This window comes from Lithobates pipiens, unplaced genomic scaffold (assembly GCF_037356315.1).
Source record: "Lithobates pipiens isolate NorthernLeopardFrog02 unplaced genomic scaffold, aLitPip1_a1.2 Scaffold_13, whole genome shotgun sequence".
Classification (NCBI taxonomy): domain Eukaryota; kingdom Metazoa; phylum Chordata; class Amphibia; order Anura; family Ranidae; genus Lithobates; species Lithobates pipiens.
Window position 1 is genome coordinate 280,088,993 of NW_027507718.1, and position 26,702 is coordinate 280,115,694.

Consider the following 26,702-nt stretch of genomic DNA (forward strand, 5'->3'; position numbering starts at 1 on the left):
GGAGAACCTGCTATCAAACATTTGTTGGCGGAAAGTCAGACAGAAAATGTTCGATGGAGCATACACATGACCGGACTTTATGACAACAGGCTCACATCCAACATTTCCTGTCGGAAAATCTCACCGTGTGTACACAGCATTTGAGTTTTTATTTTTACTAATTAAATATGAATGTTTGTATGGCTAGTGTTACAATCATTAACCTAAAATCCCCACCACCACAATCCCTTAGCATTACAAACAGTGTGGTAAATCTGAGAACAAGAACCTTTTTAAACAGTGAAACATTTCTAAAGGATTTATTATGGTAACTTACAGATTGCGAACATGAAATAGCTGAGCTAAAAAACTGACCAAAGAACCATGTTACACACAAATTTAAATAGCCATACTGAGAACAACAGTTATCTTTACCAATGCTTGGCAAAATGAATCCGAATCTAATTTAATTAAAAAAATCTTGTTTTTTACCATAATCACAAAGACCAACAACCAATATATTTAATCCTAAAACTAGGTGCTGGAGCTGTGAAAAGAAAAAAAAAATCTGGAGCAGCTACATTGACACAACACTTATTTTCCATGAAAACGTGCACAGTACATCCTCTTGGGAAAAGGTCAGCCAGTCAGTGACTGAGAAGCCACTGCTGCATAAAATAAACACAGCTAGGATTTCTTTTGGCAAATGTATTATATATGTTTTTACAGGCATGAGCCCAGCACTATTCCTACTAAGCACTCATTTTCCATAGAATGTTCATATAACCTGACAGTATCATTTGATGAAGAAGAGTTTGAATATAGATTTAATTCCCTCCCAGAAACTTGCTTAGTTCAAGTCAATAGTGTACTAGAAGAATAATCAGAAATTTGAGTGCCTTTTGTCCAGACAGTACTCTTAATACAAAAAAATATATACATAAAAAATTCAGGCCACTTTCCATTTTATAGCTTTCTAAGGAAATTCACATCTCAAAAGTACTTTAAATACGTTTACATATTCCCCAATGTGCTCTCTGTGCTGCACAGCTGTCCTTAGGTATTGGTACATAGGTGATGCCTTTTATAAATATCTATGAACCCAACTACATCATCCTATCAAACTAATTATAAATATCAGTCATTGAAAAATACAGGAGTAGGTATTTAAAAATATCATATTTCAACAATTTATTCTGATCGTTCTGTAATGGAAAATAACACTGTAATAAAGTAGGACATTTTACTTCTCAAGGACACTGTACTTTTCCAGCAGGAATGAACTGCATAAAAATGATTTAAAGGTGGGAATGCCAATAATGTTATGGATTTACAGTGCTTTGTACAAATATGCCCCCATCAGTTTGCCCTCAATTCTGCCCATTTTCACAGTGACTGACACCATCATGCAGGGATTTTTTTTATCCCGCCCTTAGTGCTGCATTTATATAGCAGCCCAACCACAGATGCCTTTAAAAATAAAAAAAAATTGCATTTAAAAAGCATGGCAGTGAGGTTTACAAATGTGCACATCGCTCCGTTTGTTTCCGTACTGCAAATTTGTAATTTCAACTCTGATTGCTGATTCTTAATTGCAGATTTGTTTACAGCCATAGCAGTTATTTAGCAGGTAGGTGGCCCCATTCGGAAGGTTGTTGAGCGAATCTAAATACAGAAACTGTGTGAATGTGAAGATAATACACATTCAGTTCTGTACCATTAAGGCTACTTTCACACACAGACCGCCCGATCGTTAGCTGTAAAGTGCTGCTAGTTTTAGCAGCGTTTTAACCCCAAAGAAGATTAACAAGGGGTTAAAAGCTCCCGCAAAACATCTCTTTTCCTTGTTTAGGTCTGGTCCAGGCAGTAAATCTCAAATTTCTCAAATTACATTAGCAGACCAAACTGTCCAGACAAAGTAGCAATTAAAGGGTTGAGACAAAGCATTAACACTGGCAGGGATGTTTACAATGATCAGATTTTATTCATTTATGTAAAATCTTTATTCTAAAAGGAAAAAGGCTGTTTCCTGTATCCAATTATAAAGTGTCCGCTGGAGTTCAGCTTGTTAGTCAAGCCCACTTAAAGATATTAGTCTAATGTCGCGTACACACAGATGTTTTTTCCAGCAGAATAAACTCTGACGGTTTTTCCGACGGAGTTTCGCTGAAACGGACTTGCCTAAACACAATCGCACCAAAGTCCAATAGTTTAGAACGCGGTGATATACAACACGTACGATGGGACTAGAAAAAGGACGTTCAATGGCCAGTAGCCAATAGCTGCCCTTGTATCGTTTTTGGTCCGTCGGAACAGCATATAGACGAATGGTTTTCCCGATAGGATTTGATTCCGTCGGAAAGATTTAAAACATGTTCTATTTCTAGGTCCGTCAGAATTTTAGAAAAAAAAAAAGTCAGTTGAAGTCCACACACGATTGGAATATCCGATGAAATTATTCCGTCTGACTTTTTCTGCCGGAAATTCCGACCATGTGTACAGGGCATAACACTTCCCTGCACAGAATGGCAATACTGCTGTCCAATGGTATCTGCTTTAGTACTTCATCCAGAAATCCTATGACAGGAAGTGTGTTACTGGTTGGATCATCAGGTGATATAAAGGGAAAAAAAGAAAACGAATGCATCCAACTACATCTAAGGATTGGTAAGCTGAATATATAACATTTTTGGTTTTAATACCACTTAACAATTTAGTATAGTTGATAGAAGATGTATAGGACTAGTCTCCAGGATTGTCACTAGTCCTAAATCCACCATTCTTTGAGCAGCAAACCGCAATTGTTTAGTTGTCCAAGCAGTGCAGATGTATTGCTCTTACTGAAATTAACTCTGTATACCTAATCAGTTCTTCCTCTGATTTCCATTGTGCCTCCCCTCCTTAGTTAATAACTGATACTGTTACTATGCCAACTCTTTCTAGTTTTATTCCTTATTATAACTACTAGACTACCTCTTTCAGAACAACATGGAAATCTGGGGAGCTGGAAAATAACGTTTAACAATTAGTTCTCTGCACAGTTGCCCTCTCTTCCCTGATAATGTATATGGTCTCCACATTGGTTGATAGTATGTACTGACTATGCTGACAGCAATCCTGCTACCTATCCTGATCCTGTTTTTGTGGTCTGACGAAACCAAGATAAACTTATTTGGTTCAGATGGTGTCAAGTGTGTGTGGCGGCAACCGGGTGAGGAGCACTGGGGAGCTACAGTTCATTGAGGGAACCATGAATGCCAACATGTACTGTGACATACTGAAGCAGAGCATGATCCCCTCCCTTTCGGAGACTGGGCCGCAGGGCAGTATTCCAACATGATGCAAACAGGGATCAATCAGCGTCAAAAATATCCCTAACCATAAAGCAGCTGTAACACTCAAGATCAATATATCAAATCCAGAATAAAAATTCACAAATAAAGTAGTGCAGCGCTACTATAAAATTAATATTACAAATAAAAATTCCTATACACAATTCACAAAATGCAGTCTGAAACCTAATAATCCAAATTCAGAGAGTTTAGTTCATACATCTGCAGCGAAAAAAGCAGCAGAAACTGAGAATGGATATAAAAATATCCTCAGCTGTGCTTGCTGTGCTCAGAAAAAGAGGAGGAGAAAGGTCTGGATATGTCTTAAAGCCCCGATGGCAATCTTACCCGGAAGTCAGAGCCGGTACCTGTCAACAAGAAAGCATGAAAAGGGGTTTCAGAGAAAGTTATTTTCCACTCAAAAAACAAAAATATCCAACTGTGTGAGAGGAAGGAAATGGGAGGAAGTGGATTGGAAGGATGAAGGTCCAATTGAAGTATTTTTCATTTTTAAACCCTTTTATTTTACTGTTTATGTCAGTTTTCTTTTTAATAAAACAATATTTAAATTTCCCTAAGTTGAATCTTTGAATGCTTTAACTTGAAATTAGGAACTTTGCCTCTCTAAAGAAGCTACTGTAGTGCAAATTCTGTTCCATTCATGTCTGGCAGTGGCAACAAGTGACACATTTTTTTTTTTTAAGGCTCAGACTTGGAACAGTGGATGCTGTGAACGGTGCACATTTGTATTGTATGTGTGTAAAGGGTTAACTACTTAGTTAATCTGTCCTGCTGATGGTGCTAAGAATTTTGTCCATGAGCTGGGGAATCTCTGTGCAGGGTGAGGCTGAGAGTGTTATCGTCATAACAAGTACACATTAACTAACCAAAATGCCAGAACATTCTAACAGCAGATACATGATCTTCCATAAGGCATATCATAAACATGATGTTGTCAATGTACTCAGACGGCGTTTGACTGATTTCATTTTAAAGTGGTATCCATTGCTAAATCATGCACAGAGCTAACAAGTTCACTTTTCACTTATGTAGACAACTTATACCTAGTTCCAATCTCACATGACAATAACTACTGTTTAGTCTGGTAACTAGCACCATCTCTTATTCCTGAAGAATAAACTGTTGCTCTGCTTGCCTTACTAAATGAGCTGGTTCTAGAATTCCTTCATTTCAACCATGTTTATAATCTACATTTTACGTACTTCCTGTGAAATATCACATTGCATTTGTTGTCTATGATACCGACCTACACCTTAAGGCTGGTGTAGTGTTTTCAAAGCTACTACTATGCCCCGATAATGCCGCTAGAATTAGGGAATAAGCACAATAGTTTGCATGACTGACTCAATTCAGTAAGAATGGGAGCTTACCACAAGTGGTGGCACACATATATTGTGATATGATGGAAGTAGCAGCAGAGCCATTTAGGTTTAAATGAAGGTCTGCAGACCTAACAAGGTATGATGGTGAAAGATTGAAGACCTTGCTGAACGAGGTGTCCTAAATATTGTTAGGCTTATTTAATTTTTAATCATGTAGTTAAATTAAGTTTTGAGCTGTGGCACACAACGCGTGTAGCTATTGTTAAAAGCAATAAAGTACAGATTTATGATTTAAAAAAATAATATATATATATATATATATATATACACATACATACATATATATATATATATATATATATATATATATACACATATATATATATATATATATATATATATATATATATATATATATATATATATATATATATATATATATATATATATATATAGACACACACACACTCTTCAATTAGTGCCTACAGTAAATGGTGTTATAATTGAACAAGTAGGAGAAGAACCCCCTTACCAGCTGTGAATCAAGGTGATGGAAATGTTATGGTTTGGGGTTGATTTGCTGCCTTAGGACCTAGGCAGCTCCCAGTCATCACATCAACTAGACATTCTGCAACTAAAAAGTGTCAAAAAGATGAAATAGAGGGTTACTGACTACCCCGGTCAAAGACCTGATTTGATTCCCACCGAAATGTTGTATGTGGATTTTGAAACAGGCCATTAATGCAAGAAAACCTGCAAACATTTTGCAAACTAAGGGAATTGTGCATTGAAAAGGCTCAAACATTTCACAGAGTCGCTGTAAGACACTGAAAGGTACGTATACAAAATGGCTGCAAGAAATAATTTCAGATTATTAGAACAAGAACTCCTAATTGGGTAGGTAGCCATGATTTGCTACTGTGTGATAGATAACTGCATGATAATTCCAACAAGTTTTCTCCACATTTTCTGACACAATGTTCAAATACAAGAGGCAACAATATTATTCAAATTTGGCTTGGAAATAGTATACATAATATTGATATTCCTTTGAATGAGAAAAAGATTTAATGTTTTCCTATCTTTACAGTGTTATTCTGGATATATTCTATACTTTACTCTTCTCCCTTGGCAATGTGAAAATAAGGACTAGCTTATTGGCCATCCCCTATGAGTCTCTGCAGGGTAATCTATTTCAGGCCCCAAAGCTCAGTTTAATTTTTTTCCCACAGAGTCACTTTAATGTAAAACACAAAGCATGCAATCATCAAATAGGTAATGACTATATAAGGTAACAAATATAATCATTTCTAAACTTTCCATTACGTAATTGTTGGAAAGAAATAATACATTATATGACGAGTCTTGTTTGTCTCAGGTGTATATGATATACGAAAACTCTTTCTATAACTGAAGGGTCTAGTCAGAATTCCTTCAAGCTGACATCACAAACACTTTGAGTACATTACACTTTTGTAAGCTTTACAAGGCATAGCACATTCAGAGTATTGCTAAGCTTTCCTGGGACTGTCGGATGTGGTCCTTTTCTCTGTTTTCTCCCTAACTTCCTACTAAATGACCTGTGGTATAATTATCCTGTCATAATACAGGAAGGTTATGAGGTTATATTTTGGTGAGAATACCGACACTGGTTAATTGCAGATTACAGCTGTAAAACTGACTGGCAGCTCTATGGGATCATTGATAAAAACTTAAGCCATGTTTTTTTTTTATTTGCATTTCTAATTGGAAGGTGCTGGTGGTCTCTCACAGTTTGCATGTAAGCAGATTTTAAGCATAGCATATCTGAACTACAGAGCGCATCAAAAACATAGGTATGAAAATATTATAAGAAACGGATTAGGGCCATAAATATCAATAATTATTTTGCTCATGTACAGTATATTTAAGCTTATTTTTATATTTAAATGTTTTAATATGATTGTGTTTTTTGTGTATACTTTTGACCAGTCATTACAACATAGTGGCATTATTTCACTACCTATAAAAATGTTCCTCCTATAGACAATTTAAAATATCTTCCATGTAAAAATAGAAGGTCTTTAAATTTCATATAACAATAATAACCTTTATATGTCATGTTTTAAGGATTTTTATTTCTTAGAGACATTTGGTATTCACAGCTCTTACATGACACACAAAAAAAAAATGAAAGTAGTTAAACGGAAAGAAAAACAAAATCAGGGATATTCCACAACAGCCATCTAGGATCAGTGTTCTTTGGGTCTAGTAAGCACTTTGCAATAGTCATGTTAATGGGATGATAGGCTGGTTACGGCAAATAATCTGGGATATAATGCCTCTAAAACCTTCAAACCTCCAAAACCCTTGTCAGGGTTCTTACTAGCCATATATACACCTTGCATCAGGTAATGCTTTTTGTAATATGTTCTTATATTTATGTACACCCTTGGCTATACAGTAGGTTAGCCCATACTAATATTAATATATTTGCCCCATGGTTTACTATGTGCTCTGTATTGTTTTGTTCTCTTTAAAGTCGCCTGGTATTAATGTATATATATAGTATTTTATTTACAGTAAATAACTTTTTACAGTATATGCTTGAAGCACAAATTATGTGCCTTATATCAATTTTTAGGAATTGCCTGGGCCCACACAAAATGTATACACAAAGCAAATAGCAGCATTGAGAGAAATACAGTACCTTGAAAAAGTATTCAGTCCTCTTGGAATTTTCCACATTTTGTCATGTTACAACCAAAAATGTAAATGTATTTTATTGGGATTTTATGCAATAGACCAGGGATAATCAATTAGCGGACCTCCAGCTGTTGCAATACTACAAGTCCCATCATGCTCTGCCTCTGGATGTCATGCTTGTGTCTGTCAGTCTTGCTATGCCTCATGGGATTTGTAGTTCTGCAACAGCTGGAGGGCCGCTAATTGCATATCCCTGTGATAGACCAACACAAACTGTTACACGATTGTGAAGTGGAAGGAAAATGATAAATGGTTTTAAACTTTTTACAAATAAATATGTGAAAAGTGTGGCGTGCATTTGTATTCAGCGCCCCAGAGTCAATACTTTGTAGAACCACCTTTCACTGCAATTACAGCTGCAAGTCTTTTTGAGTACGTGTCTACCAGCTTTGCACATCTAGAGAGTGAAATTTTTGCTCATACTTCTTTGCAAAATAGCTCAAGCTCTGTCAGATTGGATGGAGAGCGTCTGTGAACAGTAAATTTCAAGTCTTGCCATAGATTCTCAATTGGATTTAGGTCTGGACTTTGACTGGGCCATTCTAACACATGATCATCATGATCTTTGATCTAAACCATTCCATTGTAACTCTGGTTGTTTGTTTGGGGTTGTTGTCCTGCTGGAAGGTGAACCTCTGCCCCAGTCTCACGTTTTTTCCAGACTCTTTACTTCTAAGATTGCCCTGTATTTGGCTCCATCCATCTTCCCTTCAACTCTGAACATCTTCCCTGGTGAAGAAAAGCAACCCCACAACATGATGTTAGTTTTCTGCCACACAGCATTTAGTTTCTAGACTAAAAGGTTACATTTTGGTCTCATCTGACCAGAGCACCTTCTCCCACATGTTTGCCGTGTGCCCCACATGGTTTCTCGCAAACTGCAATTGGGACTTCTTAGGGCTTACTTTCAACAATGGCTTTCTTCTTGCCAGTCTTCCATAAAAGCCAGATTTGTGGAGTGCAGGACTAATCGTTTTCCTGTGGACAGAGTCTCCCACCCGAGCTTTGGATCTCTGCAGCTCCTCCAACGTTATCATGGGTCCCTTGGCTGCTTCTCTGATTAATGCTCTCCCTGCCCGGTCTGTCAGCTTAGGTGGACGTCCATGTCTTGGTAGGTTTGCAGTTGGGCCATACTCTTTCCATTTTCATATGATGAATTGAACAATGCTCCATGATATGATCAAAGTTTGGGATATTTTTTTATAACCTAACCCTGCTGTAAACTTCTCCACAACTTTATCCTTGAACTGTCTGGTGTGTTCCTTGGCATTCATGATGCTGTTTGTTCACTAAGGTTCTCTAGCAAACCTCTGAGTGCTTCACAGAACAGCTGTTATTATACTGGGGTTAAATTACACACAGGTGGACTCTATTTACGAATTAAGTGACTTCTAAAGGCAATTGATTCCATTCGATTTTAGTTAGGGGTATCAGAGTAAATGGGACTGAATACAAATACATGCCACACTTTTCAGATACCTATTTGTAAAGAATTTTGAAAACCATTTACATTTTTTCTTCTACTTCACCATTATGTGCCATTTTGTGTTGGTTCCTCACATAAAATCCCAATAAAATACATTTACGTTTTTTGGTTGTAACATGACAAAATGTGGAAAATATCAAGGGGTTTGTATACTTTTTCAAGGCACTGTAATGCAAATTGAACTAGAGGGAATAGAGAGCAGAACTCCAACAAAAACATTTTTTCTGGTTTTGGTAGAATGTGAAAGGGTCGGAAGTTCTACTAGATTTGTATTGCTGTCTGCATCTCCACTAAAGAGATTTACACTCCCCTGTTTCCTATCAAGATAATAAAAAAGGAAAGCGCTCCAGTAGGGCCAGGTAAAGCAAAGCAATATGAAACATAAGTTATTCAGTAGAGCAGAGAATGGTTAGATTGGGCTAAAACCTCTGTGAAGCTTTTATTGCTTTTTGAATCCACAGTTAGGGAACCCCTTACTTTCTTTATCAGGGCTGGTAGCAAAAGGTTCTAACCCTCCCCCACTCTTTCCAAAACAAAGTGTTGGTTGGGTTTAAATTTAAATGTAGTTTTTGCTAATAAATACCGTATTTCTGGGCACAAAAGGAGGCAAAATAGTGAGACACAGATTGCAATAATAACACAACAACCTCTTCCCTTCTCTAGCCAAAGCTAAAAATAAAGTTGGCTCTATAGTTCCAGTTTGACCACAATATACTTTTAACTACTTGCTTACTGAGCACTTATACCCCCTTCCTGCCCAGGCCAATTTTCAGCTTTCAGCTTACACTTTGAATGACAATTGCACTCTCATTCAACACTACACCCATATGACATTTTTATAATTTTTTTCACAAATCGAGCCTTCTTTTGGCAGTATTTAATCACAGCTGGGTTTTTTCTTTTTTGCTAAACAAAAAAGTCAGAAAAATTTAGAAAAAATCCAAAATGTTTTTCATATAACATTTTGCAAACAGGTAATTTTTCTCCTTCACTGATGTGTGCTGATGGGCTGCACTGATGGGCACTGATGAGGTGGCACTGATGGGCCCTGATTAAGAGGCACTGATAGTAGCATAAAAGGGCACTATTAGGCCGCACTGGTTGGCAGGACTGATGATGAGGTACTGATTGGCAGCACTGATGGGCATTGATAGGTGGCACTGGTGTGCACTGATAGATGGCACTGATTAGCAGCACATGCGGGCGCTAAGGGGACCGATGTCCCTCTAAGCCCTTGTACACACGGTCGGACATTCCGACGGAAAATGTCAGATTGGACCGCGTTGTCGGATAATCTGACCGTGTGTGGGCTTCATCTGACTTTTTCCGTCGGAATGTCCGACCAACAAAGTTTGAGAGCTGGATATAAAAATTTTCCGACAACATGATCCGATTGGACTTTGTCTGATCGTTTGTAGGGAATTCTGATCGAACAAAGTGCCACGCATGCTCAGATCAAAGCTATTGGCTACTAGCCTGAACGTAGTCCCATCCTAACTAAATTATGTCATCACGTTACGAATGATCGGATTTTCCGACAACTTTGTCTGACCATGTGCATGCAACATCAGTTTCGGACAAAATCCATTGGATTTTGTTGTCGGAATGTCCAACCGTGTGTACAAGGGCTTACAGTATCTGCAGCTTTTTTTCCTTCATGCTGACCGCATTAAAAAAATAAATAAAACTATGTTTATTTCTGTGATCAGCTGTCATTGGCTGACAGCTGATCATGTGGTAACGGGCCGGCTGTGATTGGCCCTTTACCTGATCTATGATCAGCCGAGTCTCACGGACTTAGGGATTACAGATTGCGCCCCCTACAAGAACGGGAGGACATCTATTTATGGATGCCCTCCAGGCAATTTAAGCCTATGCTGTAGCCATCTTTCGGTTATAGCGTGAGCAGCAAGTGGTTAATACACAAATTTTGTACCATATATCTAAGGGCTGTTGTAGGATACGAGAGCAGTTAAATAAAAAATATTTACCTTTATTATCTTTACCATATTCAGCAGGAACATGTATGTCCTTTTATTAAAATACAAACTTTTGAAATATAATGTCAGTTAAATGCAAGTTATTTTGTATTTACCAAACATGTCTATCTTCAGAGCTAGCTATTTCAGTAGAAACTATTGACCGCACAGCATCTTTTTCCACTCATTTCTCACAGCAACGCAAACTATTATAAAATAATCAGCTTCATATTCCTTCCCTGCTTGAAATCACATAATATATGCATTGCACCAGAAACATATATAGAAGCGATATCCCCAAATGTTCACCACAGGCCAGACTTCTCAACCAAGAGACATGCCAAATGTTTTTTTGGAAACAGTAAAAAGTGAAAATAACAATTTTTTTTGTCAAAGTGTAGCAGAGGATGCTATGGTTTGCTTTGAACTTGCTTACATGTATATAAACATGTATTAGATATCTGAAAATGAAATCTAATGTATTCTGAAGGTTAGTCAAGAATATGCATTAGTAGGAATGTAAATCTCTGCTTTTAATTTGCTATAATATAATGCAACCTTGGCTCTCACGGCTAGGCCTATGTGCTATACGTTGTATTCACTCTCTGCTAGAGCAATTGGGCTAGCCTGTAGTCAGACTGTAAGGCCCGTAGAGGCTGATCTGCTTGCTGCATGAACTCAGAGCCAATAACTGGCAATCTTTCTGAGGTGCTAGAAGGGTAAAGCTATCAGTTGGTAAAACCTTTCGTTTATTTTCATGCAATCCTGACAGTATCTTTATTATAGGAGAATATTTTGAGTAGGTAAGAGACAGGACACCGTTACAGCTTGGCACTTAAAGTAATCCCTGAGAAGACAGTACTATTATGTTTGTTAAGGGTCGATATTTCGATTCTTACAGATGCTCACTAGTAGTCTGAGATCAGAAGCTATATACTAATTCCTAAGGGTTAGTGTCTTCATGACAATTTAAACAAAAAGACTGTGCAAGTGAAAGAAGTATATTCGAGCTGACAGATTTGAACAAATTTTGTATATAAATAAAATTATCCCTGTAATAATATATAACATATATTTAACAATATGATACCAAATGCATGATATAGTGCATAATAATAGCTAACAAAAGTGCAAGTAAATTGAGTTTAAAATGCAGAGAGATTTCTGATACTGTTAATTACGGTTTAGCAGCACAAAAATGCCAATTTGAATGTATTACAGACATATGCACATAAAAGATATTCACATGTTTGAAAGTGATTTCCTTTTTTGTTTAAAAACAAATTTCCTAAAACAAATTTTAATGCGGTGGGATCTACTCTTTTAAAGCATGGAACACACACACACACTGCCTAGGTCTTCTTTTTTTTAAGGTATGCCTTCAAACATCAGATTAATCAATATTTAAGAGGGTAAGGAGTAAAACTATCTTTATGTCCTTGGTTTCCACCACACACACACACACACATATATATATATATATATATATATATATATAATGTATTGCAATTTCACACAAATAGCTATAAATAACAAATACATTAGCTTTTTAGCATGTTACCTCAGCTGCATTTGATGAAACATGTCCAACTGACACAATGACTTTGCCTTTGAAACTTTGAAGATTGGCGCTAGCTGGACCTGGTACTAATTCTCCATCAGCTGTGAATGCAGAACCAAAGGGCATATTGATGCTCCCAGGTATATGGCCACGATTAAAGCTGAGGACAATAGTTAAGGGTACTTGTAAACAGACACGGGAGGAAAAACAGGTAAAACATCCAGTCAAAATTTTAAACACTGTTAAATATTGATATATTTATAAACTTTGACAAATCAGAGAACTGTCCGCAGGGCCTGAAATCTTTATGACACAGTGGTTTCAGTGGCTAGAACTGGTGATCCATAACTGACTGAAGACACTATAGCAAGTATGTTTAGGGCAGGTGTCAGCAGGCTTTAGGCTTATGTTGATGGAGTCAGTTTGATATAAGTTTAAAATGTTTCCGGTATTATTCAGAATTCATTGATAGGTGCATCTGAACAGCAGCTGTCCTCCTCCTGGCCTGGATTTGACCTACTTCAAACGGGTTTTGTATTCCTATAGACTTATGGGGGAATTAATATTGTTTGAAGCCTGTCTATATAGCCACTTAGACTCAATATTAAGATTTCCAGGCCTCATTGTTATTTTACAAAAGCTGAGGCTCATTTTCAGATTACCTTTATAAAAATGACTTCAAACCATATTGTGAAACCATCACATACTGTAGCTGTTAGTCCCCCTAATCTCTCCAAAATGTCCCTGTCTAACCCATATCTAGATATGTTAATGCCGGTAATGGCATTCTTCTCTATGCCCTACCTTCTTCATAACCCTAACCATGCATACTCACTAGTCCCTTGTGAAAGAAATCTTTAGTCAAAAAATGGCTGATCAACATTCAGATCATATCTGCACAACCTGGCCACAACCTGGGGTCTGAATGTTATATGATTGCATTATGTTCTAGGCAAGAACATACAACTGGTAATGAAAATTTACTGTAACTTTTCATACCGTGTCATGTACACAAGATTAAGGATTTTAAAAAAATGCAGTATTTTGTATCTTTATATTCCTAAACACAAACCTAGTGAAGAACATTACCACTTTATTATGTACGTGTTCATATTAAGTTAACATCAGACAAAGATTTTGTTGCTGCCTCAAATAGCAGTTTACTAGTTGCTGTTCATTCTCTAATAGAATAACAGATTAAACCTTTTGTTGCCGTTGTAACAGGCACTGATCTTATACACATCTCACAACACTTGTACTTTTGCAGCCCTTAGGCCATATTATTTAGTTTGTTTTTAGGCTCCTCAGGAAACTGATAAATGGGATATGTCTCTGACAAGTCTAGGCTGGCCAGCAATTTTCAAGATGTACTGTGAGCGTGTTTCTTCAATTTTCCACAAAATTACAGAGGTGTCCTATAAAATGTGTCTAATGCAGCTTACAAGCTGAGACCTGTATTTCCAAGAAAGCTGTAGATCAATTTTGCATCTTCAGTATGATATATCCTTATGTCTTCAGTTTTTATCCTCAGGTGTGGTGGGACTATAAAGTGTGCTCTTCATTTCACCTGATTTATTGAAAAGTCAGCTTTGGAACACTTGTATAACAAAATATGGCATTCTTAATCTTCTACCTTAATAAGATTAGTTAACAAGGCCATTCAAAGTGTAGCGGCTATGTGCAAAGTGCATTAATCAGATCTTAGCTCATTGGGAAGGAGTTTTGGTTAGCTGCTTTGGGCTACTGCACTTCACAGTGCATTATTAAAGGGTTGATTAAGTCAGCCCCTTGCTTCTTATATGTTTAAGACAATACAATAGTCAGAGCTCCATGCCATATTTTTACTTTATTCTTGTCCATTTTAGAGTTTTGGGTGTTCCAATCCTCCTGATGCAATCTCAGCAATCATAAGTACATGTAAAAAATAGATAGAAATTGCACAATACTCTTATAATGGCCACTGCTGGTGTGCAAGCCCAGGAACACTGATCTCCCCCATGGGAGAATCAGAGCTATAGATTCAAAGTTTTTTTGACCTTGCCCAACTGTAACATTTTCCCACTTCCAGATTCCATGGGGACCAGACCCCGGTCATTCAGATTTATCCTGCAGCTTGATGCCCAATCAAAATTACCATTAACATAATGGTACACTATGAACAGATATATAAAGTATAACAAGCTATTATCCAAGTTTTTAAAGTACCACATCACATCATGTTTTTTTTTTTTTTTTGCATATCAATCAAAATGTATTTTAAAGTGTTGCACATGAAGAATTACTGTTGTATAAGTTCAGGCTCTGGTAGTAAAAATCCAAAACACAGATGTCACCTGGTTACTTGCAAAGAACTGTATGTCTGCTGGAATGGACATATTATATTTCACTGGGATGTTCTAAGTGTTACATGGATTAGCAAAGATTTCTTAAAGTAACACTTGACTCCAAGTATACATTCTTAACTCAAAAAAGTTATTTTGCTTTAAGCCCCCTCCAAACCCCTTTTTTGCTGCTGTGATCCAAATTCTTGTTAGAGGGTGGCTATGTTTGTTCTCCATGGTCCCACTTTATGTAGGAACTTAGCCACCCTACGGTGCTTGCTCCTAAGATGGACTATGGCCTAGGGCAGTGATGGCGAACCTTGGCACCCCAGTTGTTTCGGAAACTACATTTCCCATAATGCTCATGCACTCTGCAGTGTCGTTGAGAATGATGGGAAATGTAGTTCCAAAACATCTGGGGTGCCAAGGTTCGCCATCACTGGCCTAGGGGGTTTTGTAATGTGTATTGAATAATGCACCTGACCACAATGAACATGCATTGCCATTACGAACAATCAGAAGTGAGAGGTGAAAAAAAAAAGGAGCTCACAGAGGATGTCACAAAAAAGCAGAAAACAAAGTAATTATTTATTGCAAAATAGATTACAGGGCCACTAAGTTATATATGGATTATTTTCAAAGAGTAAGGATATCGTTTGGTGACCCTTTAGGTGTTTGCCTTCTTTTGGTGTGGCTTGTTTGCTTCAAATCATTCACAAATCATAAGAACGAAAAAAGGAAGGTATACCGCCTATTGAAGAGATTGTTGATAAAAGGGCAAAGTACACATTGAAAAACAGCCTAAAGTTCAAGAATGGCTAAATCCAGGCCTGCCTACTAATAGTAGGAGTACAACTGCCAGCAGCACAAAGGTCTCAGCAGTGCCCCACACTACTCTGATGAGGTCACACCCACAACCATGTCTAATTCACTGATTCTGCTCCAGCAATATTATAGGCACACATTTTATTTGTTCTAAATGTAATCACTGGAGAATTAACTACAGCCTTTGTGAATAACTGTTCCTTTGATTTATGCCAAATTCTTTGTGTTTAGTCCAGAAATAATAAAGTGAAGATTGCTTTTTTTCTTTTGTAAATACAAGCAACAAGCTCCTTCACACAGACACGTCTGTGTGTGACTGTTTCCTCGATGTATGTATTCTAACAACCTAACAATCATTTGGGTTGCATCCATTAAAAAAAAAAAAAAAAAAACTGATTAGGTCTTTGGAAGTTGTTGGAAGGAGATTTCTCATGCAATAAAAATACAAGACACATTTTAAGGCTTTCTAGGGATTTAACTACGGTAAATGGTTACATTGCCATGTATGGATGTTGTTACTAGTGATGCACCGAAATTTCGGCCTGCCGAAACATATCGGCCGAAAATGCCCTTTTCGGCAATTTGCCGAAAGAGAAAAACGGCCGATAATGGAGCCGAAAATGGGGCGTGGCCTGGGTGGGGGCGGGGCTCCGCCGCCGCCCATCACGGGGGGTGTATAGTGCAGGAGTGCCGCCTCCGCCGCTTGTTTGATCACAGCGCCGGGAACATCACAGCTTTCATTTCAATAGCTGTGTGTTCCCGGCCGCGCGCCGTCACACGCAGCCCCTCCCCCTTGTCCGGGCACTTAGATAGACAGATCATCCGCAGGATTGGACGGATGATCTGTCTATCAAAGTGCCCGGACAAGGGGGAGGGGCTGCGTGTGACGGCGCGCGGCCGGGAACACACAGCTATTGAAATGAAAGCTGTGATGTTCCCGGCGCTGTGATCAAACAGGCGACGGAGGCGGCTCTCTTCCCTACACAGGCTGCAACAAAAGGGGACACACAGGCTGCAAAAGGGGACACACAGACTGCAAAAGGGGACACACAGGCTGCAAAGGGGGACACACAGGCTGCAAAGGGGGACACACAGGCTGCAAAGGGGGACACACAGGCTGCAAAGGGGGACACACAGGCTGCAAAGGGGGACACACAGGCTGCAAAGGGGGACACAAGGAGACACACTGGATGCAAAAGGGGACACAAGGGGACACACTGGATGCAAAAGGGGACACAAGGGGACACACTGGATGCAAAAGGGGACACAAGGGGACACACTGGATGCAAAAGGGGACACAAGGGGACACACTGGATGCAAAAGGGGACACACTGGATGCAAAAGGGGACACAAGGGGACACACTGGATGCAAAAGGGGACACAAGGGGACACACTGGATGCAAAAGGGGACACAAAGGGACACACTGGCCTGCAATGGGGGACACTGGCCTGCAATGGGGGACACTGGCCTGCAATGGGGGACACTGGCCTGCAATGGGGGATGCCTCCTGTACCACGTCCTCTGTCTCTGACCATCTCCTGTACCATGTCCCCAGTCTCTGACCATCTCCTGTACCGTGTCCCCAGTCTCTGACCATCTTCTGTACCATGTCCCCAGTCTCTGACCATCTCCTGTACCGTGTCCCCAGTCTCTGACCACCTCCTGTACCATGTCCCCAGTCTCTGACCACCTCCTGTACCATGTCCCCAGTCTCTGACCACCTCCTGTACCATGTCCTCAGTCTCTGACCACCTCATGTACCATGTCCCCAGTCTCTGACCACCTCATGTACCATGTCCCCAGTCTCTGACCACCTCATGTACCATGTCCCCAGTCTCTGACCACCTCATGTACCATGTCCCCAGTCTCTGACCATCTCCTGTACCATGTCCCCAGTCTCTGACCACCTCCTGTATAAAAATATTTTTTAAAAACAGTCATTTTCGGTATCGGTGCTGTTTCGGTATCGGTTTTCGGCCTAGTGTATTTTTCATTTTCGGTATCGGTTTCGGCACCAAAAAACCCATTCGGTGCATCCCTAGATGTTACAAGGCACCATTAAACCTCCTAGTTGGATAATATACACGTTATATTATACCAACGAGTTATATGGAGTTACCAGAGCCAGTGAGTTCTTAGCAGATAATAGGACTCAATTTTTTACTCATGAATTTCAAGTAGGAAAAAAAAAAAAAACACTGGTCATTTCTTAAATTTGTATAAAACTCATGCAAAGATATATTAATAGTTGTGACACTGCCAGCTTTATTATCAAATCCACTTAGCCAAGGTACCTACAGGTTTAGCGCAAACTCCTGTTTCAGGGGGGTAATTTCTCATAACAACTCCCCCCCCAAACGAGGGCTACACCTCTACACTTGTATATACTATATGCCGGTAAGGAATGCAGGTGATATATTACATATCTGCTGGGGGATGATGATTTGTACAATAAGGTGAGTTTTTACTCCAAGGACACACAGCTATTCTGCTGTAAGTGGACCAGTCATTAACCTGCATAGCCATTGAAGAAAATCTTGAGTAAGGTCATGAATCGAACATGCTGTGTGCCTGCTGCACTTTATGTAAAAAGAGTAAAATTGTCTATTATGAAAAACTGTAGACAACATGGAGTGTCTCTAATATGAGTTTGCACAGTCAATATGACTTATTTTATTTATTTTTTACAGAAAAAGCCAATGTAACTTTAACTGTGACCCAACACCACCAATATGGTGAGTTTCTGTGTTGTTAAAGAGGCCCTATAACCAGATTCATTTTAGCAACAAGAACAATAAGAATGTGAAACCATTAAACAAGTTGTATGCATGCAATTTACCTGTAAATTTCTCCCTTGTGTAAACACCCAAAAGCCTTGAGACTACTGTTAGGTGCCACAACCTTCAATATGATGTCAGCAGCCAAAAAAAGGCTCAGAGCTATATTAGTCCCCCTTTGCTTCTCTCTATCCGCTATCTAGTTGATTAACTAGGAAGGTGGAGGGGGTGCAGGAGCTGGTCCAACTAAGAGAGTAATTAGACACTCTTAGAACAGGAGAGGGCTATCACATGCAAGAAGGGAGGGAATGTACTCTTCCCAGAGTAGTACATTTTTCAAGTTCAAAAGCACATTGCAAGTACATAAAAATAATATTAATAATCGGACACTTACCTGTCCCAGGGTCCAGCAATGTGGGGGAGTGAAGCCCCGCTCGTCTCCCCCTCCTCTCTGCGGCACCGGCACTGTCACTGTGGGCACCGGCCAGGGCACGCACTGCGCATGTGTGAGCCATGCGCTGTGACTGGCCGGGCAATCATCTGGGACTTGTGATGTGTCCCAGATGATTGCCGAGAGGAAGGAGAGAGTGGTAAACTTAGTTACGGCACTGCCGTGCCCCCGGAGGAAGTGGGAGCTGAAACTCTCTAAAAAGAGGGTTTCCACCCCCCCCCCCCCCCAAAAATGACATGCCAAATGTGGCATGTCAGGGGGTCTCCTTCCCTTAAAGCAGAAGTTAAATTTTTGGGTGGAACTCCGCTTTAAGCATGTTATATCGAAACAAAACAGATCACAAATTACTTCACATTGCTACCTACTGTTCTCTAGTAAAAGTGGCTGTTTCCATATGCAGCCACTATGCCCTTTGTAATCTTAAAGCCAAAACAGTGCATATATACTGCAAATTATACATTACACGCATACCATTGTGATAAATATCTATTCTGTCTATCAAACATCATTTCCTTGCAAAACTGAAGAGCACACATAGGGATTTGGTTTGGGTATAGACCCATGAGTGAGATTGGGGACTTTGACTCAAACCCAAGTTATGTGCCATTTTCCACTATAGCAAACAATTTCCAATTTTTTTTGGCCTCTGGACTCTCTGGTAAGGTGGCTTAGAAGGATCAACATGAGGGATTGTCCTATGTTCCAGCCTCCTACCTATAAAAATCAAGGTTCTCAGCAGCTTGGCTCCAGGAATTTAACACTACCCCTTCATCTGCCCTGTCCCACAATGGCCTCCTCTGGACTCACTCCACCTGACCCACTGGATGAAAAGGAGGTGTCGGACTTCTCCTCTCTCCACAATTCACCTTCCAGGTACTTCCCAAACCTCCCTCTCTTTCGTATTTTCTCTCTAGCTTGTCTGAGGGTTGCAGTCATTTACTGGCCTGCTGGATCAGTGTCACACTTTCTGGATGAATTCTCTGCATGGCTACCCTACTTTCTCTCATCTGAAGTGCCTGCCATCATCCTAGGTGACTAACATTCCAATCAACGTTAATACTGATACTAATACTGCCACTTCTAAACTACTCAATCTAACCTCTTTTAACCTAACACAATGGACACAAACCACCACTCACTCCAACAGCAACACCCTTGACCTCGTATTCTCCCATTGTTGCACTCCCTGCAATCTCTCTAACACACCCTTTCCTCTCTCTGATCACAACCTTATCCTTTTCACACTCTCCTTGTCTCCTACATCCCATGCTGCCAACCACTAACCGCAGAAACCTTAGCAATCCCTTCCCTTCTTCACTCTGCTACTGAGGGCCTTTATGACAAAATCGCACCCCTGTCCTGCCCAGACCTAACCACTTCCATCTACAACACCACGTTGTCATACTCCCTAGACATACTTGCTCCTCTTTTTACAAGTAGAACCAGGCCCCATCTGCCACAACCCTGGCAAACAGACGACACCAGAAGTCTCAAGAGACACAGCTGTGAGCGAGCATGGCGTAAATCTAATTCCCTGCAAGACTTTACCCTCTACAAATCTGCCCTTCTCAAATACCTCCACACTGCTAAACAAACCTATTACAACACTCTCATCAAAACCTTCTCATCCAAACCTCATCAACTCTTTTCTACCTTTAATTTCTTACTTCACCACCCACTGCCCCCACCCACAAACTTGCTTACTGCTCAATAGATTGCCAACCATTTCAATAGCAAAATCGACAATTCACAAGGAGATATCCAGTATTCAAATTCCTCCCCTACTCAACACATCGGGTCCCACACCCCACTCAGTACTCTCCTCCTTTTACCTAGTTACCACAGATGAAGTTGATAAACTGCTCTCCGTGGGCACATCACTACCTGTCCTCTGGACCCTGTCCCCTCTCAATTACTGTGACCACCTTCCCACTCTATCCTAAACTCCCTAACCCACATCTTCAACCTCTCCCTCTACTCCGGCACCTTTCCTTCCCTGCTCAAACATGCACTGGTTATCCCCATACTCAAAGAACCCTCACTAGACCCCACTTGTTTGAATAACTTAAGACCCATCTCCCTGCTCCCGTTTGCCTCCAAGCTCATCGAACACCTTGTCCATGACTGAATGAGTTGCTACCTCACGGACAACAACCTTCTTGACCCCCTACAGTCTGGCTTACACCCACAACATTCTACTGAAACCGCCCTACTAAAACTCGCTAATGACCTACTAACTGCTAAAACCAATGGACACTACTCCATACTCATACTTTTAGACCTCTCTGCTGCCTTTGACACAGTTGACCACCTGCTCCTCCTCAGCAAATTACACTCCCTTGGCATCCGTTATTCTGCTTTATCCTGGTTCTCCTCCTACCTATCTCAGCGCACTTTCAGTGTCACTTACAACTCCATCTCCTCCACTCCCTCTTGCTGTTGGGGTACCCCAAGACTCCGTCCTTGGGCCTCTCCTATTCTCACTCTATACCTCTTCCCTGGGTCAGCTGATAACTTCCCATGGCTTCCAATACCACCTCTATGCTGACGACACCCAGATCTATCTCTCCACTCCTCAACTCACCCCCTTGATCTCCTCACAGATCTCAAACTTACTGAATGACATATCAATATGGATATCACACCACTTCCTCAAACTCAATCTTTCTAAAACTGAGCTTGTTATATTTCCTCCTTCACGCCCCCCCCCCCCCCCATGACTTCACCATTAATATCAAAAACACAACCATTGGACCCTCCACACATGCCAGGGTCCTGGGTGTAATCCTTGACTCTGATCTCTCCTTTAGCCCCCATATCCAACTACTGGCTAATGACACCACAAAGTAACTTATTCACTCCTTGATTATTTTCCGCCTTGACTACTGCAACTCTCTCCTTAATGGCCTACGCTTAAGCAGACTATCCTCCCTTCAGTCTATTATGAATTTTGCTGCTAGACTAATACACCTCACTAACAGATCCATGACTGCTGCTCCTCTCTGCCAATCCTTTCACTGGCTCCCCTACCCCACTGTGTAAAATTCTAAATGCTAACCATAATATACATGGCCATTCACAACATCGCCCCATCTACATCACCAACCTCATCTGCAGATATTGCCCAAATTGTCCCCTCCGCTCCTCCCAGGACCTCCTACTCTCTAACTCCCTTGTTACCTCCTCCCATGCTCGCATTCAAGACTTCTCCAGAGCCTCTCCCATCCTCTGGAACTCCCTGCCCCAGTATATCCAATCAGCCCCTACCCTGTCCACCTTTATGAGATCCCTGAAAACTAATTTATTCAGGGAAGCCTATCCCACACCCACCTAACTGTCCCCGAGCCACCCCCATCAAATCATTCTCTGCAGCTATTACCTTTTGTACCACCCCCTTCCTTTAGAATGTAAGCTCTACAAGCAGGGACCTCCCGTACCTTTTGTATTGAACTGTACTGTAATTGTGTTGTCCCCCCTATACATTGTAAAGTGCTGCGTAAACTGTTGGCGCTATATAAATTGTGTATTATAATAATCTGAAATGGTGGCCTACTAAAGCTGCTTACATAATGAGAATCAAGTCTGTACAATATTTCTGCATTTTTTTTTTATATATACTGTATAAGGTATATATACAGCCTTATTCTGGGACTTTTTTTTTGATAAAAGAGTATCCAGGTTGCATTGCCATCCCTAAATTTAGACCAACCGGCGCACGACTATGTACGTTGGCAGAATGGCACGGGCAGGCAAACTGGCGTACAGGTACGTCCAGTTGAATTTGCCGCCCTGCCATTGCGCCAGCGGCGCGCGCGTGTTACGTTCGGGACCCCCGTGAGTCCAGTCGCACGTCCCATGGACTCGATCGCCATGGGGATACCCACGATCATCTCACGGGGAAGGAAAACGGGGAGATGCCGTTGTAAACAGCATTTCCCCATTCTGCCTAGCAACAAGTGACACTGATTTCTGCTTCCTGTGATTGGAGCAGAGATCAGTGTTCACTAACACACAGCCCAGCCCCCCACAGTTAGTAACACGCCCCTAGGACACACTTAACTCCTACACTGCCACACCCTGATTAACCCCTTCACTGCCAGTGTCATTTACACAGGAATCAGTTCATTTGTATAGCATTGATTGCTGTATAAATGACAAAGGTCCCAAAAATTTGTCAAAAATGTCCGATGTGTCTGCCATGTCGCAGTCACAATAAAAATCGCGGATCGCAGCCATTACAATAAAAAAAAATATTAATAAAAATGCCATAAAACTATCCCCTATTTTGTAAGCGTTATAAATTTTGCGCAAACCAATCAATCACTTATTGCATTCTTTTTTAACCAAAAATATGTAGAAGAATACTTATCGGCCTAAACTGAGGAAAAAAATGTTTTTTTATATATTTTTGGGGGATATTTATTATAGCAAAAAGTAAAAAATAATGTGCTTTTTACAAAATTGTCGCTCTTTTTTTGTTTATAGCGCAAAAAAATAAAAACCGCAGGGGTGATCAAATACCACCAAAAGAAAGCTCTATTTGTGGAAAAAAAAGGACGTCAATTTTGTTTGGGAGCCACGTCGCACGACCGCGCAATTGTCAGTTAAAACGATGCAGTGCGAATCGCAAAAAATGGTCTGGTCTTAAGCCAGCAAAATGGTCCGGTCTGAAAGTGGTTAAATATAAAGTAAAAAAATAACAATAACAACCAGTCTATGGCAGCTAAATTATTACTTATTTTTGCTGCTGCCTGCCCTGTCCCTATATTCCTCCCCCCCCCCCCCCCCCGTTAACGCTGCCTGCTCCTCAATGTCAGGACCATCCCTTCAAATTGAGGAAAAGGGTGCATTAGCAGTAAAATTGCTGCTATGTACCCGTAGGGAGAAAGAAGAAGAAAAGTTCACTTAGCAACATTCTAAAAAGGGAAACGTGGAACTCTACAGGGATGGAAGCAGGTTTCAAGGAATGCGGGGTTGTGTTTTTTAGTTTTCGTTTTTTTAGCACTCTGTTTTGGCAGTTTCTTACATTTTTTAATGAAGTGTGGGGGTGTGAAAAAAAGAAGCACACAAACTATGTCATGAAACTATTTTCCACTGGTCAATTGGTATTAAGTTTAAGGCTTTTGCTTTATTTATTTTATTTAAAAAAAATCTAAATCTTAGCCAAAACTAAAAAAAAACTGTTTTGTTCTAGATTGTAAAAAATCAGATTGGTGCGCTGTTGTACTTGTATTTAGGCCAAGCTAAATGTAGAAGTAAACAAATCAATTACACATACAAAAAAAATGGTGTCCCTGAAGCTGTCTGTGAAAATTATACTGTTCCGTACCACCACATGCAGCTTAAGGGTATCTCCCAAACATGTAACAGAAAGCATTACTATTTTCCTGTGTCATCCGCAAAATCACATTTACAGGAAGACCTTCTCCCCACTGTAAGGTTTTTTTAAATGTATGTGCATTTGGTACATATTCTTCATGATGGTGCCCTGCTCTGTGTTTAATAAATCCTTTCAGTCTTAAAAATGGGCAGAATAGAATTTCACTGCGGTCAGGCTTTGCAATGTTCAACTTAATGATGGGTCAAATGAATAGCCTGCAAAACAAACCCAGGCCAGTTCGCTCATCCCTACTCACACATTGGGGTTACATAATAAGAAATGCAGATACATGTAAATCAAATAATGACATGTTATAAGCGGATACAACCTTTTTTTGAATATACTGAACACAGTAGTAAAACCATCACATTTTTTCCTTTTACTGAAGTAAAAAGGTATCCTATATGAGTAGATCAAATATCTTGCCATAAAACTATTGCATTATATATGAAAGGATACTCTTCACTATTACGGATGTCCACAACAAGAAGCTTTGGTTTACTGGACTTTGTCTTCTTGATATTCATTTTTCCATGACTGGGCACAGTCAGCTCACACAAGTCGATGAGATCCTCTGCAGAAATTCGAGGAGATACCTCTGACTTTAGCTCACTTAGCTGAATGAGTTCTCTTCCCTGAAAAGAAAAACAAATCAGATATATCAGATCTATCTGACCTTCTGACAGTTCAACTGATATGATTCTTGCCATGGACCCAGTAAAAATTCACTCCACCCAAAAAGTATATTTCAATTATAGGAGTCTGTAAAAGTGGAAAGATTTACATGATGTAAATGTTGTTTCTGGCTCTGTTCCTGCCTACATATTGGGTTCATGCCCGCTTGTTGATTTCTCCCTAAAAAAAAGCCTAATGCTAAACATAAGCTTCCTTGCAATACCTACATTTTTCAAGCTCAGGGATCTTACCACCAGAGGCCCCCAAGAGTTATATAAAACTATAAAGTAGATAAACTATCTATTATCCACCAAAATTAAGTTTTTTTTGCTTTTCGGTGGACTGACCTTTTATGTACCATTACAACTCAATCTACATCTGAGTACTTTATATAAAAAGATTGCTGGATTTCCTAGATCAACATCAGAAGAAATTCAAAATGATTAATATGCTAATACTATGTACTTCTATGATCAGTGCATGCTTGCATAATGAGGCATCTTGTGTCAAAGAAACAAGAGGACTTAGGCTGACATATACATGTTGTCAGGATGTATTCAGACCATAAGAAAAAGCAGGTGATTCAGAGGTGTGAGCGAGCAAGGCCACACACACAGATGTAAGACTGCACTTTGTGTCACCCACCCCTGTGTAAAGATTAGTAGAAAAAGCATTTAAAGAATATTGGAATTCTTAGGCCAATTAACGTTAAAAAGTAGGAGCTAGGAGACTGTGGTATGCAAGTCTTTCATTCTTTTCATTTCTGGAAAATGAGATAAACGTGCTGCTTGACTCAATTGTATTTGCTTGTTTGCTAAGCAACAAGATATCAGTAACAACATCATAGTAAAAAAATGTGTTAAATGTGAGATGACACAAAAGTTATTTCTTACAACATATTAAAGCTTATTAAAACAGATACAATACGTATAAAACAAACAAAAAAGGAATACAAAACATCTTAACCACTTAAGAACTGGAATATTTTCCCCCTTAATGACCAGGCATTTTTTTGTGATACGGCACTGCGTTGTTCAACTGACAATTTCATGGTTGCACGATGCTGCACACAAACAAAATTGACATCCTTTTTTCCCCCCATAAATAGTGCTTTCTTTTGGTGTATTTGATCACCTCTGCCGTTTTTATTTTTGGCGCTATAAACAAAAAAGAGCGAAAAAAAAATATTTTCTATAATAAATATCCAAACAAAATATGTAAAAAAAACAAACAAACAAATTTCTTCATCAGTTTAGGCCAATGTGTATTCTATATAATTTTGGTAAATCAAAAACTGCAATAAGCGTATATATAGATTGGTTTACGCAAAAGTTATAGTGTCTACAAAACAGAGGATAGTTAGCATTTTTATTATTTATTTTGGACTAGTAATGGCGACGATCAGGGATTCTTAGTGGGACTGCAACATTGTGGCGGACAGATCAGACATTTCATTTTTGACAATTTTTTGTTGGGAACCAGTGACATTATTACATTGTACTAATGACACTGGCAGGGAAGGGGTTAACACTAGGGGTGATCAAGGGATTAAATGTGTTCCCTAGGTGTGTTTACTAACTGTATGAGGGAATGTGTCACTGAGGAAACACAGATCTGCCTTCCTGTATAGCAGAAAGACAGGATCTGTGTGATCTCCCCTGTTAGAATGGGGATTTGCCATTGAATCCGTTCCACCCCCTGATGGTTCCCCCAGCCAGTGTACGCGAACAAGTCGCCATGCATGAGTCGATGTACAATGACGGCGATTCATGGGATCGAGCCACATTGCTGCAGTACGACTGCGGCTGCTGGACCTTAAAGAGGAAGTAAATCCTGATGGGTTTACT

The 26,702-nt window shown here is 39.8% G+C and overlaps 1 protein-coding gene across 1 annotated transcript in view; it reads right to left on the reverse strand.

Annotated features, from left to right (window-relative positions):
* TBCK (TBC1 domain containing kinase) overlaps positions 1-26,702 on the reverse strand; it is a 446,663-nt gene that overhangs the window by 23,164 nt on the left and 396,797 nt on the right. Inside the window, exons 24-25 of the mRNA XM_077476674.1 lie at positions 24,640-24,815; positions 12,426-12,585 (exon numbers count right to left, since the gene is read on the reverse strand). Coding sequence (XP_077332800.1) covers positions 12,426-12,585; positions 24,640-24,815 — 336 coding nt within the window. The remainder of the gene's footprint in view (positions 1-12,425; positions 12,586-24,639; positions 24,816-26,702) is intronic.